Raw genomic sequence first — 19,505 nt, forward strand, 5'->3', positions numbered from 1 at the left:
TTGTAATGCACCTGCCTCAGGTTGATTGTTTAGCAAATATTATGCTGATAACTTAAATGGAAAAGTAGGCTGTGGATTGACAGTAGCTCTAAAATGGAGGTCATTCCCAGGAGTCAATATTGATGTATATTCCTGAATAAAACCTAGTAGTTTTATTTTTAAATATCTTTTTTTTTTCTTCTCAGAGTGGTTTTACAGAAAAACTAATCTGTAATAAAAACTTGACATTGAGTGAGAAGGTTCTGCTAGTTTTGAGTGGGACATAGATTCTTCGAGGACAGGGTAGGAGAAGCCCTAGACAGTTACAACAATAAAATAACATAATATTTTCTCTTCCTCTTCTTTTTTTTTTTTAAAGATTTTATTTATTTATTTGACAGAGAGAGAGAGATCACAAGTAGCTAGAGAGGCAGGCAGAGAGAGCGGGGGAAGCAGGCTCCCTGTTGAACAGAGAGCCCGATGCCGGGCTCGATCCCAGGACCCTGGGATCATGACCTGAGCCAAAAGCAGAGGCTTAACTCACTGAGCCACCCAGGCACCCCTTCTCTTCCTCTTCTTGAGAGGTGGACAGAAACTTCTGGAACAGTTGCCTCCAGTTCCATCATGAAGCCTCACTGTGTGCAAGCCCGGCGCTCCCCACCCCCACCCCGCTAAGCCCTGTGGGTGGGTGATGCCCATCAGATGCTTCTCCTTCGTTTTCTCCATCCTGTCTCTATCCTCCCTAAGATCAGGTTAAGCCCCCCAGGAGGATGGGAGTGCTGGAACGGGGGGAAAGGGGCGCGGGGTGGTGGTCATACTTCAGGACATCACTTGGCACAAACATTTTCTTTCTTTCTTTTTTTTAAAGATGTATTTATTTGTTTGGGGGAGAGAGAGAGAGCACAAGTGGGAGGCGCAGAGGGAGAGGGAGAGAGATACTCAAGAGGACAGAGTTAGGCTCTTCGCTCAGAGCCCAACTTTGGGTTTGATCTCATCATCCTGAGTTCATGACCTGAGCTGAAACCAAGGGTTCTCTGCTTAAATGACTATACCATCTAGGCACATTTTCAAATGAAGCAGGACTGTAGGAGAAAAGAAAATTAGGAATAATCTGTTTGCAGGTAGGCTAGGGGACGTCATCCAGTCTGTCACCGTCTTGTTCAGCTGCACCCATAAGCCCAGATACAAACACAGCTCAGCAGCATAAACAAGAGTCTGTGTTTTGCAGTCAGACCGGGGTTTTCATCCTGGATCCATCATTTAAATTATCCATATGATCATCTACAGGTTATTACAACCTTAGGCCGATCTCCAGTGCCACAGTACTACATACTGAAAAGAGCGCCGTGACTTTAATAATGTTAAGTAAAGTACCTGGCAAATGATAGGTGCTCCATAAATGGTTTTAAAATATGACCAAATAATAAGAACAACCATTGCAGAGGATAAGATAACCTAATTAGTTAACAGTTGAACAAATGTAAACACCATTTATCATCAAGAAGCTCTCTTCTCTCCAACGGACAAGAAAAGTGTTTGTCCTGACTGGAAGAGTTACAGTCTAATTTATCTTCATGGGGTAGGTAGGTCAAGCCTGCAGCCACAGATCTATCAGAATAAACTCTCTGGCTGCTTTCACTCTTTCTGTTGTTCAACAGAAAAAAGGTGAATTTTTGCAGGTAGGAACCCCGGGTCTGCTCATTTCATTCCTGAGAAGGAAAAAAAAAATGTTTAAATTGTAATGAAAGGCAACTAGTCCTATTCCTGAAACATTTAATTAACTAAGGAGGTAAATGTTTGGAATGAATCAGTCCAAGCCTTGATAGATGCATTGTCTCCCCATCAGTCAGGAGTTAGACCTCAGTTTTACTTAAGGTGTTTAAAGCTTTAGGTGTCTTTTGAGCATGATGAAGATACTGTACAATGGAGTAGGCGTGTTATGTTGTTTAATTGAGGTGAACCAGTTTCTTTATAATAGCAATTAAGACACCAAGAAAGCATGCATTAATTATTTGCTATAGACCTTAAGTGATTTTTGAAAGCATAATTCCAACAAAATGCAATTACTCTACTCTGATAATGTTTGGTTTTGGATAACCAGCAATCTGTATAAAATATTCACACATGATAACCTTAATTTCCCTAGTACCTAGGAAAATGAATTCTTACTTACTTCTAACACATTTCTAGTCACTTCTCTGAACATGATCAAAGTATAAGGTCATCCGTGCCATTACTCTGGTCATGGCTAATGACTGTGATTTCATCCTTATCTTTTTCTGAGCATGACCTATTCATTTTTGAGGCACCTCTCTTCCTCTTTCTCAGCAACCATTTTGTGAGCATTTTTAAAAATCCTTTTACTCTTCCCTAATATTGTCTGTGAAAACGTTTCAATCCTCTTGTGTATGGGCGCACGTGTGTTTTCATGCGTGTGTGTCTGTGTGGTATGTGTGTGTGTGTGTGTGTGTGTGTCTGTGTCTGTGTGTGTGATCTCTGCCTAACATCACTACTACAGGGGGATTTTTATCTTTATCCTAGAATTAATTTCTGTCCAGTTTTAAAACTGTGTTTTGCTCTAAAATTTCATCTTGTTTATATCACTGATTAACATTGTTTCTCACTTCCTGTATTTCTTCATTTTTCCCTTGACAAAGTTTTGCCTTTTGTATTTCTTTCTTCAAACCTGAGGTGAGGTCTGTTTTCTGTTAAACCATTTTCAGAATTCTTTCTCCTTTGCCTGCAAGATTACATTCTTAGACATGCAATTAACCAGCTAAGCTTAATAAATTCTATTTGATAACCCCTTTGATTCTACGATGACCCTCTTTATGATTTCTCACCTCATATTGTGAACCACTTGGAATATTACCACGAGAAGTCATCTTGTTTCAATCACACCCTGCACTACTATGATAGTGCTTCTTTCTGCTCATGGCGGGGTAGAAAAATAGCAATGGTTTGGGGATAAATCTGGGTTAAAATCTTAACATTCTACTAGCTATGTAACCTTAGGCAGATTACTCATATATTTTTATCTTTTTTTTTTTTTCATAAAATGGGTCTGGTAATACTTCTTAAAGATTTTATAAGGATTTGTTGAAATGTCATTGCAAAGTAGCATTTTGACTTCTTTGCTTTTCTTTATTCTTTTCCTCTGCTATACAGTTAAGAGAAAAATAATTAATTCCATATTTAGAAGGATGAATAATAACTTGGAAAGCAGTAAAGGCTTGGTAAAGGAAAGGCAATGACAACTAACAAGAATTGGCATGTTGATTAATTTTTGTGAACAATTAGATAGCCTTTTCAACTTCGGAAATAGGTATTTTTAGATTGAGAATAACCGGTATTTTCCTGTTTAATTGGGGTGGCTTCCTACAGGAGATCAACTATGAAGTAAATTTCAGAAACAGGGTTTGCTTTAGAAAAAAGTGATCTTAAGGGGAGGAGATTATCTGAGATCATGGTGGAATAGTGATATTTCACAAAATGAATCCTGAATGCTTTCCCTCATTTTATGGGTATTTATGAATGTCTTACAGTGTACCAGTGTGAAAAACTCAAGGTTGTGACAGAGGACGGGGAAAAGTGGCGACCACTTTTGAGAAATATATGGACTACATTCCAGAACAAATTCACAGTTGGAGTAAATTTTGGCAATTACCCGATCTTACCTTCTTTTTTTTTTTTTTTAAAGATTTTATTTATTTATTTGACAGACAGAGATCACAAGTAGGCAGAGAGGCAGGCAGAGAGAGAGAGAGGAGGAAGCAGGCTCCCTGCAGAGCAGAGAGCCCGATGTGGGGCTCGATCCCAGGACCCCGGGATCATGACCTGAGCTGAAGGCAGAGGCTTTAACCCACTGAGCCACCCAGGCGCCCCCCGATCTTACCTTCTTTTAGAGCCCATTGAGATTTTAGTAATCTGCCCAAGGTCACGTAACTGGTCGGTGGCAGCACTCAGCTAGATCCCAGATTCTAAATTAATTCCTTTCCTTCTTATAGTGGCTCCATTTTGTTAATTAGATATGAAAGAAAATAAAAGCACTCAACCCCAAAATACATGTATTTATTCAGTTATTAATTGTACAGCTTTAGCAACGTACTAATCTTATGCAAGTTATCATATGTGTATAAAACTAAAATTTGAAAGGATGAAATGAAATAAATAGCATTTCTAAATAACTTTATTTTCTTTCAGTCTGTCACTTAATTTTGTTTAATAAATATTTATTAAGTATATATTTATAAGATAATTACATGTCAAATATTAACCATACATAAACCTTTTTGACCTAACAACTATATGAACTTCCTTTTGACAAATAAAAATATATACAATTTAGATTGCACAGTTTGATTTTTTAAGGTATAACATTGAACCTGAACATTAAAATATATATACACTATATATATACACACACACATATATATACACATACATAAACACACACACAGACACACACATTGTAAAATAATTAATATATCCATCCCCTCACCTGGGTGTAGCTTGTGTGTGTGTGTGTGTGTGTGTGTGTGTGTGTGTGTGTGTGTGGTGAGAGGACTCAAGGTCTCCTCTCAGCAAATTTCAGGTATCCAATATAATGTTAATAACTGTAATCACCTGGCTGTACATTAGATCACCAGCACTTACTCATCTTATAACTAGAAGTTTGTACCCTTTGACAAACATCTCCCCAATTCCCCCACCCCTAAGCACCCCCTGGCAACCACCATTCTGCTCTCTGGTTCTATGAGTTGGACTTTTTTTAGATTCCACACAAGTAGGATCATCCAGTATCTGCTGAAACTTGACTAATGTCTCTGATGTTCTAGCAAACTAATTAGAAGTTGTTACATTTGCACATCTTTAAATAAACAAGGACCAAACTCACTAGCATACCATGTTTTGCAGACGTTAAAGCAGCTTAGAAAATTAAAAATTGTTATAGATGGCAATCATTGTTCTTGGCAACAAAATAATATATTGATGGGAATATTTCCAAATGTGAGTTTTTAAAAATCCTGTCTGAACTAAGAGTTTCTTTAAAGAAGCAGTACTTCCTTCCTTGTGCTTGAATACCACTTTACGTGAAGGGACATATTAATAATTTTTTCAAAAATATATTCTTGGTAGCATGCTGTTGACAGCCCCTTGTCCTCCCAGAAAAGGTCATCAAATTTGGCCCCTTCTCCTTTCTATATATTTAACTCACTTTTAAGGTCTACAACTCTTTCGGGTACTTTGCCATGAGCCAGCTGGCTAACCTGGATGTGGTTAAAAAAGATTTTCAGAATCACTGCGCAGCTCATCCCAAAGTATTGGGAAGAGTCTTGTATTTAGTTAATCACAAACAGGTGCAGAAGTTAGAAGGTGAGAGTGTTGCTGTCAACTCGTCTACTAGGTGAGCTCATCCTGCTCTCAGGGAATCTCTCACAGACACCTGTGACTTTCCCACAGAAGGACTGAAAGCAGTTTTCACGATGGTCACAGTACTACATAGTATTAAAGCTTAATATCTTTCTTATTCTTTAGACAGGAGATAAGTCCAAACGGAAGTGTGTTTTATACGTGAGTTAAGATACATATCTCATGTAGAAACTACTACTGTATAATGAACTGGTTAAGAATGTAAATTTTAGGGCCCAAAAGACCTACCCTTGCCTCTATATAAATTCTGAAAAATTAAGGCTCAGCTTCCTCATCTTAAAAAAGGAAATTTTATTACACACACCACACACAGAGTGGGGATTTTGTGAAGTTAAAATCAGAATAGTTTCCTTGTGCAGAGTAAATAGGTGCTCATTAAGGTTTATTTAAAATGCCTTCCTCTCTTTGGACTGGTTGCTTTATGTTTTGTCTTCTTAGCTACTTTCGGTTCACTAATATGTGATTGACTAAGGTACATCTTCAGTATCTCTTACAATCCTATAATTCTTCTATTCTTTGTAAACTTACATCTACACTTGAAATTCTTGTCTTTATCTAGATCATACTTCCTTCTCAAACTTATTTAGAAACTCTGAGCAGTTCTAAGCATAGTTGGCCATCAATAATTGAATGAATTAATAATTAAAATCTTGTTCAAATAGCACATAGGAGTCTTAAGGCATTCTTTTTATTCCCATTTTAATTTTAATATATTTAGTATGCAAATGCCAACAGTAGCTGTAATTGATAATCTTAAAACATGTAGGAAAATATCTGATATAGATTTGTACATTTCATGCTATGACCACACCATTATAATAACTAAAATTTGAAACAAAGGCTGTGAACCTATTTTAGCCTTCTTGGTAATGGTAAAAGGATAAAAAAAAGAAAGAAAGAAACAAATCTGCGTATTTAACCTGTTGTTCCATTCCTAATCCTCCCAAACTCTGTAACATGATTTAGTGCTTGATTATAGATTTGTCTGTGTTTACATAAGTCTTAATAAAAATAGTTTGCTTCCTATTATAACCCTATATATTTTTATAAAGCTGTGGTTATACATAAATTTTATATTGTATTAAGTTTCTCACCTAATACTGAAAAATAAATACAAATTCACTAAAATGCTCTTCCAACAGATCACATGAATACTCTAGAATTTTTCTTCCCAGTTTTCAGAGATCGATGCTGTACTTTCCATAAACATGTTTGTGTATACAGTATAATTGCAAATTGATACAGTGGCAATTGCTAAAATATATAATTATTCATATATTCATACTGTGGAATTTTTTGGTAAAATATAAAAAACAGATTTTGTCTCAAAGCACTGTTTTGTACAACCACTAATAGCTCATATTAATTCAGGTAACAGCAGTGAAATGTATCTTGTTTATAAGCTTTTCATTTAAGACATTTTTCTTGCTGGGATCACCTCCTGGTGTGAAAGTTGTCCAAAGATAATAGCACATCAATTCAAAAGTGTAATAGATTTGAGACCACAACATGCTATCAGCATGAAGAAGTAGTTTATCAGTCTTACCAACTCACTGTGTCACAGCTAGAATCATTACATATTTGTTCTTTTGTTTGCACATCAAAATATATAATTTATATTCTAATGTTGATTACTCACTTGGGGGTGTATAATTTTCTTATTTAAAATATTTTTCTTTAAAATGCATATCATAATTAATTTAGAGGTAATAAAAGAAAAGGCATTTTAATCAGTAGGGTTCTAAAAACATTTTCTTTTTACAATTCAGGGATGCATAGTATATTACTTACTATGAACCATTTTCAATTAAGTTTATAGTAATAGTACCTTTATATTAGAGGCAAAATAATTAATCCATTTTGAACCAACCCTGGCCAATTCTTATAAAATTTACACACACACGCACATACACCTGTGTTTGGACTCGCCCATTTCAAAATTATCAGAGATTAAATTATCAAAGCACAAAAAAGAAAAATTCAGTCTATTATTGGCTCACTCTAGGTAAGTTTTATTACTTATTAACTGTTTCCCTTTATATCAATCCTTGACGCAAGCCCTTTCAGTTTTGAAATCCCGTTTGCTAGTTTTTATTTTTAGTTACAGCTTTCGTTGACTACTGTTGTAACCACAGTAGTTATTGAAGTAATTAAATAAATTTAATTGAAGTGAATTAAAACCTAGTCCTCTAAGTACTTTATACTTTCCTCATCTGGGTGAGTACTCTTCTCAGTTCTCCTGCTCCCACCCTTGAAAACATGTTCGAAAATAATATCAAAAGAATAAGAGAAAAAACTTTGTCTTTAACTCTAATAATGAGGATTCAGTATGGGTGGTTGTTTTGTTTTGTTTTGTTTCAAGTATGCTAGAATTCTCCCTCTGAACCTTAGGAAGAGGATTTTTTTTCTATGCATGAACTTTATTTTTTTTTTAATTTTATTTTTTTCAGTGTTCCAAGTTTCAGTGTTTATGCACCACACCCAGTGCTCCATGCAATATGTGCCCTCCTTAATACCCACCACCAGCCTCACTCATCCCCCCACCCCCCTCCCCTCCAAAACCCTCAGTCTGTTTCTCAGAGTCCACAGTCTCTCATGCTTCATCTACCCCTCTGATTTCCCCCAATTCACTTTTCCTTTCTGTCTCCTATGGTCCTCCATGTTTTTCCTTATGCTCCACAAGTAAGTGAAACCATATGATAATTGACTCTCTCTGCTCGACTTATTTCACTCAGCATAATCTCCTCCAATCCCGTCCATGTTGATATAAAAGTTGGGTATTCATCCTTTCTGATGGCTGCGTAATATTCCATTGTATATATGGACCATATCTTCTTTATCCATTTGTCTGTTGAAGGGCATCTTGGCTCCTTCCATAGTTAGGCAATTGTGGCTATTGCTGCTATGAACATTGGGGTATATATGGCCCTTCTTTTCACTACATCTCTATCTTTGGGGTAAATACCCAGTAGAGCAATTACAGGGTCATAGGGTAGCTCTATTTTTTTTTTTTTCATCCTGTTCTCTTGTCGATCTGAAGCTGCCGGGATTACAACCTTGGTTGGGGTGTGGGGTGTGAGGGTGCCTTCACTCTGGCCAGTACTAAGAATGCCACCTTGATTGTCACTCCTGGTCCTCAGCAGCTTCAAAGAAGGAGAAAAGTGAAGGAGAAGGCATTTGTGTGGGAAATATTTCTATTTCTTTCCCTTCTCCTCAATATAACAGATGTGCAAAGGGGTAAAGAGGTTATGTTTACGTGTGTGCATGTATGTGTGTTTGGTGCCTTAAAAATATTTATAACCGAGTTTTCCAGAAGTCTCTCTTAACAGATAAAGAGAAGGATGAGAGGTAGCTTTTTTCCTCCTATAAATTTTAATATAGGTTGTAAATTGAAGCCAAGATTATAGAGGAAAGAAGATTGTATAAAAACAATTCTAGGGGCGCCTGGGTGGCTCAGTGGGTTAAGCCGCTGCCTTCGGCTCAGGTCATGATCTCAGGGTCCTGGGATCGAGTCCCGCATCGGGCTCTCTGCTCAGCGGGGAGCCTGCTCCCTCCTCTCTCTCCGCCTGCCTCTCTCTCTACTTGTGATCTCTCTCTGTCAAATAAATAAAATCTTTAAAAAAAAAAAAAATTCTAGCCAGAAAGTTTAAGGGTAAAGAAATAGCATTTCTGTAGGAAGGAACCTTTGGGAAGTTGTAAATACCCACGGTGAGTTATCAGCTAGACTTCTCCATGGCTTATACACCCAAGTATTAAGTTCAAAGAGATGCAGAAAGAGAACCCCCAAAAGAAGACACTTGTGGAGTGAGATACTGTTTTGGTGAATGTCTTACAGACACATGGAAATACAGATAGTGTAGGAGACAAAGAACCAAGAGAGAACAGATGCTGGTGTCTCATTTAGACATAAAGCCCAACAAACATGATAGATACTTGAAAGTAGTGGCACCTGGGTAGCTCATTTGGTTAAGCGACTGCTTCAGTTCAGGTCACAATCCCAGGGTCCCGGAATCAAGCCCCACATCAAGCTCCCTGCTCAGGAAGTAAAAAATTAAGAGTGAAATGATATAGAACAAGGACAAATCTTTAAGCTGTTTGATGCTGAGGTCAAGTAGATTGAGCCTCCCACTGTAAAAATTCCATTCCTTCTAAGTTGACTTCTTGAGGTGAGCTCCCAGCCGTAACTTTCTAAGAAGCAGGAATCTTTTGAATGATTTTCTAATTTGTTAGAGTATCTTGATGAGAGTCTTGAGTGAAACTGAAGCTAAAAACCCAGTACGCCAACACGTTACCGTAGTGGTTCTCAAACTGTGGTCTCTGGACTGGCAGTATCCGCTGGGGTGTTCCACCGAGATCTTCTGGTTTAATAAGCCCTTCAAGGGACTCTGATGTGAGCCCAAGTTTGAGGACCGCTGCTCTAATGTAGGGCATGGACTCTTAGTAGATTTTGTTCTGTCAGTGGCTACCTAAGCTTCCCAGGCCTTACCAAAACCTGCGATCCCATCATCCGTCTGGTTGCAATGTTTTCTTGTGAAAGAGTGGAGGTGCCGAACACCTTTTAGAGCCTTCCTCTGCTGCTAGTGTGGGTGGGCTTCTTCCTGAACATTCACAGCAGCCTCTGCATTCTCCCAGAGCTTCCGAGGGCCGGCCTCCTCAACGGACGGAGAGTTCTTTCCCGAATAGCCAGGTATCGAAACCCAGTCAGTAACTGTACTAAATGGCTTTGGATACCTATCGAGAATCAGTTGCTAAGAAGTAAAGAAAACAAGCAGGAACCCGGCCTTGAATAAGAACAGGTAATTTTCTGTTTAGGCTTCTGCTTTCTTTAGTTTTCTTGCTTCATAGCTGCCGGAAATTATGTATTTCGCTGCATTAATATTTCTTTTTATTTCCCTGCATTATTATCGAAAGCACATCATTTGAGTAAACTGCTCTTTCAGTCTTTTAATTAGTTATAAACACAGTGCTAAATATACATTTAAAAGATCATCCAGTTGGCTTTGGAACTTAAAATTCAGGATCTGGTAGTGAAAATTCGGAAGACTGTGATAATGAACCACAGGTTATCTGGAAGTTTTCAGAGTGTTTGGATAGTGGTTACTATCACAGTTTAGGTATATCATGTTTTTCAAATATATACTGATAAATACTGGAGGCTGTTTCAACTCCTGTGGTATTTAATGGGTATATTCTTAATTATAGACTACAAGCAATTAAATAAGTGGTAATGAGCAATATGGAAGGAAGATAATGCACAACCGTTAAATTTTATATATTTTGACAGTTTTTGCAAATTTTTATCTTAAAATGAATTCTAGGCAACCTGCCCATTGTTTTGGCATCATCAAGTGACTAAAACTATTTTGAACTCAGTGGTTAATTTTAGCCTTCATATATTTCCAGGTAAATTTAATCCGTAAGCGTGGGATTCATTTGCTTTAGATCTGAAAATGTCATTTTAGAAGAGTCGTTTGATGTTGAGGAAATCTTGTGAGACCTTTAATAAGCCTCTTAAATCCAGAAAGTTGTATTTTGCCTGAAGGAAAAGGAACCTATCCCTCAAAATTCCCTCAGCTCTTAAGCCAGAACTTTGGATTCTGAAAAGGTTGTAAATGTGACCCAATATCATCAGTCAGTCTTCTCATTGGCACTCTCATTGTCTTTGAAATGAGAGCCCCTCATTTGAAGGAAGCAGTTTGTGTTCCAGGGAAACGTTTTATTAATTTGCCTAGAAACGTAAGTCGAAAGCAGGACACATCAAGACGTTTTATGTAAGCGGTTCATGTTAAGTTTGAAGTAGCTCATTCTCTTTGTTCAACCAAGAATTTGAGAAGAGCAAGAAAAACCGTCACATCTCCAGGGCAGTAGTGTCTTTCCCCCCATAAGACGTACTAGATTATACACAAAAGAAATCGTATTCCAGGTGTTCATGGCTCACTAATAAAGGTTTCAGCTATGCCACAGGGACAGCACTGAACACTGTGATGCTCTTTTTAGTCGTTTGCTCTGTTTGCTAATCTCTAGAAAGGTTTTTAACATTGTATAAAATATTGAAGAAAAGAAACCTCTTTTGTATGAAGACAGCCAGCTATGAAGTTGATCTAATTAAAATTTCATTCAGTGATGGCACACTTTCTTTTTGACTCTTATTTTCTCTCATAGCGCTCCATTGAGGAAATGACTCAAACCACTTTGAGTAACGCAGTATATTTTCCAAGGATGCTTTTCATTTTGGTCCCTGAAATTTGCAACTTATGAAACCGTGCTCTTGATATTAGAGGAATAACATGATTATGTTAATGTTCTGAACAAAAGACTAGTATGAACCCATTTGTTTCCTAGTGACTCTTGCAGTCTTACAATCTTTGTTGTGAGCTTACAATTTAATTATATATTATAAGTTATTTAATTTTGTACTTGATGTCAGGATCTTTTCAAATGAGCATCGGTATGTTGATGTATCATATAACATCATATCATATCATATATAAAAGGACATTTAAATTCAACTTCAAAAATCTGATTATTTTGCCATTAAAAATTTTATGATCGTAAGTTTTGTAGTTTATTATTCTGAAAGACAAAACCAATCAAAAGTGCAGAATTTCTAAAGAATGAAACATCCCTGAGGAGACATAGGGGGAAGAAAGCAAAACAAAGGACAAGAGGCAGTGGTCAGAGGCCTGAGAGGAGAGCAGGGAGGAATTACGGCTAGAGGTATAGAAGTAGTTCAGGATCTAGCATTTCACCATGACGTTTCATCTGAGAGTAGAAAACGTGAAATGAAAATATTACTTTCGCCTCACCTTTGCCTCTGCCAAATAGATTCAGAAGAGGAAGTTGAAGTGTAAGAACTCAGAAGAACTTCTCAACCCCACAGAAAATCAGACAGGAAAGAAAGGGGAAAGGGAAGGGAAAAGACAGGGAGATGGGAAGGAAGGAAGGAACGAACGATCGAAGGGGGAAGGAGGGGAGGGGAAGGGAAGGGAAGGAATGAGAGAGGGAAGGAGAGAAGGAGGCAAGGAAGACAGGCAGGCCATAAAGGAAAGAACGCAGGGTTCTCTGGTAGGGGGACTACTGGGGGGTAGGAGGGTGGGGGATAAGGGACTGCACAGGACAGGCAGGCCAGAAGAGTAATTGAAAATCACCCCTGAGACCCTCAGCGAAAGCTGCAGGGTAGAGTTACTAACAGTGACCCAAAAGTCTGAATGGGGACAGCAGGAAAGAATGGAGGGATTCAGTCCTGTCCCTCCTGATTTTAAATTTGTGGCATGACCCGTAGAAAGCTCCTTCCCAGGCTCGGTGAGAAATAGAAGCCAGGAGCGAAGGCGGAAGCTGAAATGAAAAGGCTGGTCGGTGCTGAAGGCAGATCCACAAAGAAACAGCTCTTTCCACTTCAGAAGGAAAAGGAGCAGTTATTAATTGTGCTGAATCCAGAGTAATTGTTTCCGTGGCCGGTGGCATAAGGCGCTCGAGTTCCCCAGCCCTCGTCTGCTTCTCGTTGTTGTTGTTCCATAGAATCCCCCCCTCAAGATTCCGAAGCCACAAAGCAACGGTTAGTGTTCGGTGACCTCCCGCACCAGCCGTCTTCGGGGCTTTGAAATTGATTTTCCTCCTCTCAGTCTCTGATAGTCTGTCTTCAAGTGCGCCTCTCTAGTTCATCACCAGAGTGACGCGGCGGCCCCGAGAGCGGAGGGACTGGAGGCAGGCGACACGCGGGGCATCATTAGACACATCAGAACCGAATCAGCCTGCGCCCGTGTGCTCTGTGTTAAAAAAGAAGCTGCTGCTTTATTGCCGAATACAATGAGGGATATTCTCACAGGATTCGCTTTTTCATTCCCAAATACGGTCTGAGAAGTAAAGAAAATCTCTCCCTTTCTTCTCCAAACCTCATGTGGATGCCGGGTCAAAACCGTCTGGTTTTGATAGTAATTTTGGCAGGATTTTTTTTTTTTTTTTAAATACATGAGAAACATGTTCCTGAGGCTGGAATGACCTGGCAGAGAGTCACAGGATGCAGAGAGGCCGGAGTGACACATGGAAAGACGTTTCTGGATGGTGAATTCGGTGATAAAATAATTCTCTCCTCAGAAAACTCGTGGGATGCTTTTCAGATGGTGGAATTTCAGAGCCCTCTGGTCTGTTTCTTCGTTTGATTGGGGTGGAGTCCGCACATAACTATCTGTCCCTTCACTGTTGACGGCCACGTTACTGCCAGGACAACCTTCATCCCCACCTGTGTGGCCTCTTCAGGCCCAGTGGGACACTCTGTGATGTCCAAGCTACTCTTGAAGCCACAGTAGTAATTCTCCTTCCTACAAATGTTGCTGAGACGCCGAAATCTCAGGGAGCCTCTGCCCGACGGAAACACCTCCATGCTCCACCCGTCCGTTTGGTCTTTGGGACCCAGAGGCCTCCCCAGGCCTCTGTCTGACATTGAAGGTACAGGTTTGATTCCGTCAGGTTCTGCGGACACGCTCTGTGGTCGCCACTTCTCCAGCACCAGGGAAGCCAGGAGCAGGGCCCGTGTTTCTGAGACATGGGGAATCTTCTGAGTTCATCCAACCTCTCCCCGTTTCCCTCCTCCTAGATAATAGGTAGAGAGATTTTTCTAATCTAAGACAAACCTTTAATCTCTTAAATGTTGTATCTTTCACACATTTTGGTTACATCCCAAATCCTCTCTATGTCCGCTTTTCCCCAGAGGTTCTTCATGGTACCAAAGACTAAGGCAAGGGAACGGCCTTTGGCCATGGGCCGCCATGCTGGTTGCTGTTCAAATGCAGCTTGTTTCTGTTCATGATTGTCAGGGAGTGCTCTCTGCTATTTCTGTACCCCCATGTGTGGTGTGGGAGTAGTGGAGAGCCTCATCCCTCTCTGGAGTCATGCCAGCTCCCCAAGATGCTGCCTATGAAGCGGGGGGGGGGGGGGGGGGAGTCAGGCGTCTCTCCCTTGTTGAATCAGTTGAATCAGGCCTTGTTGAAGCTCTGTTTTATCAGCTCCCTTTCTGCAGGATTCCCCTCCTAGTCTGGAGGGTAACCCCTTCCGTCTCACCTCAAATTTCTCCCCGACATTATGGCTATACCCCAGTAGATGGGGCTATAGGAAACCAGCTAGAGACCTGGGCTCTTTCTGCTTCTCATTTTGTCTCCTGTCTCCTGGGGCCAACGCAGTGAAGCAGCCACTGGAATTGAGAGAAGTGAAGTAGAGCACAGACAGCTGAGGGGGTTGAGGGGGGAGAATTTCAGGAGGAAAAACTCACTTTAAAGAGTACTGTACAGGGCGCCTGGGTGGCACAGTGGGTTAAACCATTGCCTTCTGCTCAGGTCATGATCCCAGGGTCCTGGGATCAAGCCCCGCATCAGGCTCTCTGCTCAGTGCGGAGCCTGATTCCCTTCCCCCCTCTCTGCCTGCCTCTCTGACTACTTGCAATCTTGCTCTCTGTAAATAAATAAATAAATAAATAAATAAATAAATAAATAGTACTGTACAACTTTAACCCCATTACTTCATGACATGGGAAAATTCTATAAAATTAAAATCTCAGTGTCCGTAAGCATAGTTTTCTTTGAATACAGCCCCACACGATCATTTCCATATGATCTATGGCTGCCGTCCTGAGCGGGCATGGCCAGAAAAGGCTGCAGTGTTTCCTGTTCGGTCCTTTACAGTAAGAGGTTGCTCACAGCTCGTCTGAATAATCAGGTTCCTGCTTGGTCTGTTTCAATCCATCTTCTCCTCCGGAATCCCTGCCCATGTGTAGAACTTCCTGTATCAAGTTTGTAAAACTGGGAATTCATTCTACAAACATTGGCTTTAGAGGTTGTTACCTATTGAATTGGAATCTGAAGGCCCCAAATGATCCTTTTTGGTCTTTTGGAATACGCAGCCTGTGACTCTGGGAAGATAAATAGCTAAGGCTTGTTGAGCTCTTACCTTGTGTTAGGTACTTATAGAAACACGGCGTGTGTGTTACTTCCATTGAATCCTCATATAATTGTCTACATGGTAGCTACTACTCATATTCCCATTTTATGGATGATACAACCAAGATGCAGAAAATTTGAGTCATTCACCAGATATCATCCAGCTCATTATAGGTAAAGTCTGGATTTCAACCCAGTCTTGATCCAGGGCCCATGTTCTTAATGACTGTGCTGAATAGGGATATGGTAGGAGATTTTAAAAATGCTATGTCCAACGTAACATTTAATTCAGACTATAGACTTTAAAATTTGCCCTGCTAAGTACCTCCATATGGGAAAAGAGACTCACAGTACAGTTACTAGTATAATTTATAGAAGTAGCAACTGATCATTTGCATCTGTTCTAATTGTGTGTTTGACACAGTATTTTTTTAAAAGATTTTATTTATTTATTTAACACAGATAGAGTACAAGCAGGGGGAGCGGCAGAGGAAGAAGCAGGCTCCCCACTGAGCAGTGAGCCCAATGGGGGCTCAATCTCAAACCTGGAGATCATGTCCTGAGCCAAAGGCATCAGATGCTTAACTGACTGAGCCCCTCATGCACCCTGACAAAGCGTTTTTAGATACATTAACGGGTTTACAACCCTGTGAGATAAGCAAATCATTAGCTCCATTTTACAGATGAAAAGCAAAACTGAGGCTTCCTACAATCACGTATGTAGGAAATGATCAACCAGGAACTTAAACTCAGATCTGATTTCTACTCCAGAATTCTTCCCACTATACTTGTGTTAGGCAAACTTTCATGACTTTTGCGCTGTTTCTACTCCAGCAACACAGTTGGTCACTTAGTACTTTTCTAGAAATGGATTCTTTGTGACTTAAGGACCTGATTAGCCCTCACAACAATATTCATAAGCAGTAATGCACATAGACTCATGAGTCTGGCTCTTTCATTTATCTAACACTGCTGCTGTGCTTACCATATTCCAAGCACTTGACAGCAAATATGAACTCCTTTGAGCCTCACTGCAAACCTGAAGGGTAGAGGCTATTACTGTCTCCATTTTACAGATTAAGAAACCAAAACACAAAGAGATGAAGTAACTTCCCCAAGGACATATGCACAGTCAGCAGTGAATTAGGATTTGAACCTCGTAGTCTAGCTTCCGAGTTCTGCCCTGTGAACCCCTTAAGTTATTTGATATATTCAGTTTATTCTCTTATATATTAAAATAAGGACATCAGTAGTAAAATTTTAAAATATTCAGCTATGTACCATCTATAGCCATCTTTCACAGAAACTGTATTGTACCATAGTGGAATATTCCATATATATTACATACATACATTCCATATATATTCCATAGTGGAATATTGTACTGTAATGGAATATTCCACTATGGAATACCCATAACCTCCTGAATACATAAGAGAAAACAGTCTGTTGACTTCACTGGACACGTTATTAGAGAAAATAATAATACGTGTTAGGACACACAGTGAATTCACAATAACTTACTGGTATAACAGGAAATATAAACCATGAAAAACATGGCACTTTTTTTCTTTAATTTGGGGACTTTGATTGTTAATAGGAATCTATATTAAGTGTTGTTCCTGGAGAATTTCTTTCTTTTTTTTTTTAAGATTATATTTATTTATTTGACAGAGATCAGAAGTAGGCAGAGAGGCAGGCAGAGAGAGAGAGGAGGAAGCAGGTTCCCTGCTGAGCAGAGATCCCGATGTGGGGCTCGATCCCAGGACCCTGAGATCATGACCTGAGCAGAAGGCAGAGGCTTTAACCCACTGAGCCACCCAGGCGCCCCTCCTGGAGAATTTCTTATACAGCACTCTTGTCATGTGATCATGTAATTTCTGCCACATTTTCAAAATGTACCACTTCTAGAAGCATTTTCCTCCACTGCCATCCAGCTCAGTTGTTACAGACTGTTTCTGTATTTGATCTAAAACCTGCTTCACTGACCCCTTCATTTTTTTAGGTTGGTTTTAGAAGTGTTCTGTGATTCCTTCCTCTTTCTCCCCCTTCCCCAGTTATGTCTGACATAAGCTAAAAATAAAATCGGTTTGCATCCCTTGAGACCTGACCAGCTGCCTGTGGCCAAGCTTGATAGTGCTTGTTAGTGGGAGAGCAGGCTGGGGTTAGAATGTTTCCATGGAATTCCAGAAAAATAAATCTGTCTGCAAAACATCAACATGATCATGCATCCTTGTGTTTATACGAGTACGTGGTCTCATGTAGTCATAAAACACAACGTGTAGCTTTAAAGTGATGTGATTTGTCTTAAGTGGAATGTGATTATGTTCTTAGTACAGTTCATACAAGGAAGTTCCCGAATGGTTTGGGGCAAGAAATGGTGTGATTAGAATAACTGCAGAGCATCTCAAGATATCTACTTGAAGGGATGGTAATAATTGGTGTACATCAATACTTCTGTGTACTTTACAAGTCAGTTTCTGTCATCAGAGTCACCATTATGAGTTGGTTAAGATATTTCCTTAATTTCTAATATTTTTAAATAGAGGTAATGAGGTAATGAGAGAGACAGAAGACAGGGGGAAGAGCTCATGGATAGCTGTGTCTGTCTCCCACATGTTAGCATATCTGTATCTTCTGATGATAATTGTTCTGTTCCACAGGCATTTCCTATTCAAAACAGGAACAGGGACAACGCCACTGTTCAGCACTGCAACCCCAGGATACACGATGGCATCTGGCTCTGTTTATTCGCCACCTACTCGGCCACTACCTAGAAACACCCTATCAAGAAGTGCTTTTAAATTCAAGAAGTCTTCCAAGTATTGTAGCTGGAAATGTACTGCCCTGTGCGCTGTAGGGGTCTCCGTGCTCCTGGCAATACTCCTCTCATATTTTATAGGTAAGAACCCAGTTTGACAATTACTTTGTACATTGGGATGTTATATGGTGGTCTTGTTGGTTTCATCCATTTAGGTGGCCAAGAAGGATATTACAAGATTTAGTTTCTGGAAGAGGGATTAGTTAATACCTTGTCAATCCACAGAACGTCTTCAGTCATCTTCGGGCAATTTGGATAAATAGAAAAGCTGCATTTGCCCAAAAATTGAGGTCTATGCTTGGCTGCAGACTAGAATGTGACTAGAGTGTGAGTTTGGCGCATCCCTCTTGAAACATGGCTAAGTCTGTGACATCTCATGTACATGAAGTCAGTCATGAATTTGCAGGAAGGAACGTTACACAGGAATCCCTTCAATGCATATTCGACAGGGAGCTCTCTGCTCCTTGTACTGATTACACACCTTTCGGCTAACTCAGCTATCTTGGTGTAAAGCTCGTCACTCAGGACCATCGTCCTGGCCTCAGCCACATTCTCCAGAGACCTGTGCATCCATAACACAACGAACGATTTACAGACTCATTCAAATATGTGGATTTTTCATCTTTTCTGATGTCATGTTGATCATGGTTTTCATTTCATAGTAACCCAAATGATGGGAGCTGCTAACAGAAGTTGTAAATAGTGCTTTTCTTTAACTGTTTCATAACTGTATGAGCATTTGGATTATTAGAAATGGCTTTTGTAAATCCCAGAAATGACCACATCGAAATGCTAATGGCGTCCACCGAGGTTCATCACAAGTGATATGGTTTACCCAACAAGAGCCACAGCCAGTGATGCATCCTCAGGTTTACAATACAATTTGTGATGCCCCTGAAATTCTAGAACTGAACACGAGTATTATGGAGCCATATGTGTAGTTGCATGGTGCTTTTGCCGTGAACGTGTTTCTGTCATTAGCTACCATACTCCTTATAAATGATGTATTTTGGAAAGTGAAATAACCATTTTGAGCCACGACATTTAAGAGGAATATAGAATGTAAAGCATGAAGGAATTTTAGGGATAAGTGAGTCAGAGATGGCAATTCTGGGGCATGATGTATACTATTACTTCCAATCCTTTGGCCGTAGCAGACATCACTAATGAATTGGGGCCCGCTTTCCCACCGAACCTGGAGAAAACCTCATTATCCCCGTCACCGGGCTTCATACACCACCTTGTAGCACCGCTCTCCGTCTGAGATGAAACATTCTTGTCGTTTTTCAATCTGAGTTAACTCCCTCCTTGTAAAAATGCTCTAACCAAGTACCACGAGGTTT

At 39.8% G+C, this 19,505-nt stretch overlaps 1 protein-coding gene across 9 annotated transcripts in view; it reads left to right on the forward strand.

Moving 5' to 3' along the window:
- TENM3 (teneurin transmembrane protein 3) overlaps positions 1 to 19,505 on the forward strand; it is a 441,422-nt gene that overhangs the window by 261,777 nt on the left and 160,140 nt on the right. For all 9 annotated transcript variants that reach the window (XM_047714374.1, XM_047714410.1, XM_047714419.1 and 6 more), the window contains one exon: positions 18,005 to 18,243. In XM_047714374.1, the coding sequence (XP_047570330.1) occupies positions 18,005 to 18,243 (239 nt within the window). The remainder of the gene's footprint in view (positions 1 to 18,004; positions 18,244 to 19,505) is intronic.

This window comes from Lutra lutra, chromosome 2, assembly GCF_902655055.1.
Source record: "Lutra lutra chromosome 2, mLutLut1.2, whole genome shotgun sequence".
Taxonomy (NCBI): Eukaryota; Metazoa; Chordata; class Mammalia; order Carnivora; family Mustelidae; genus Lutra; species Lutra lutra.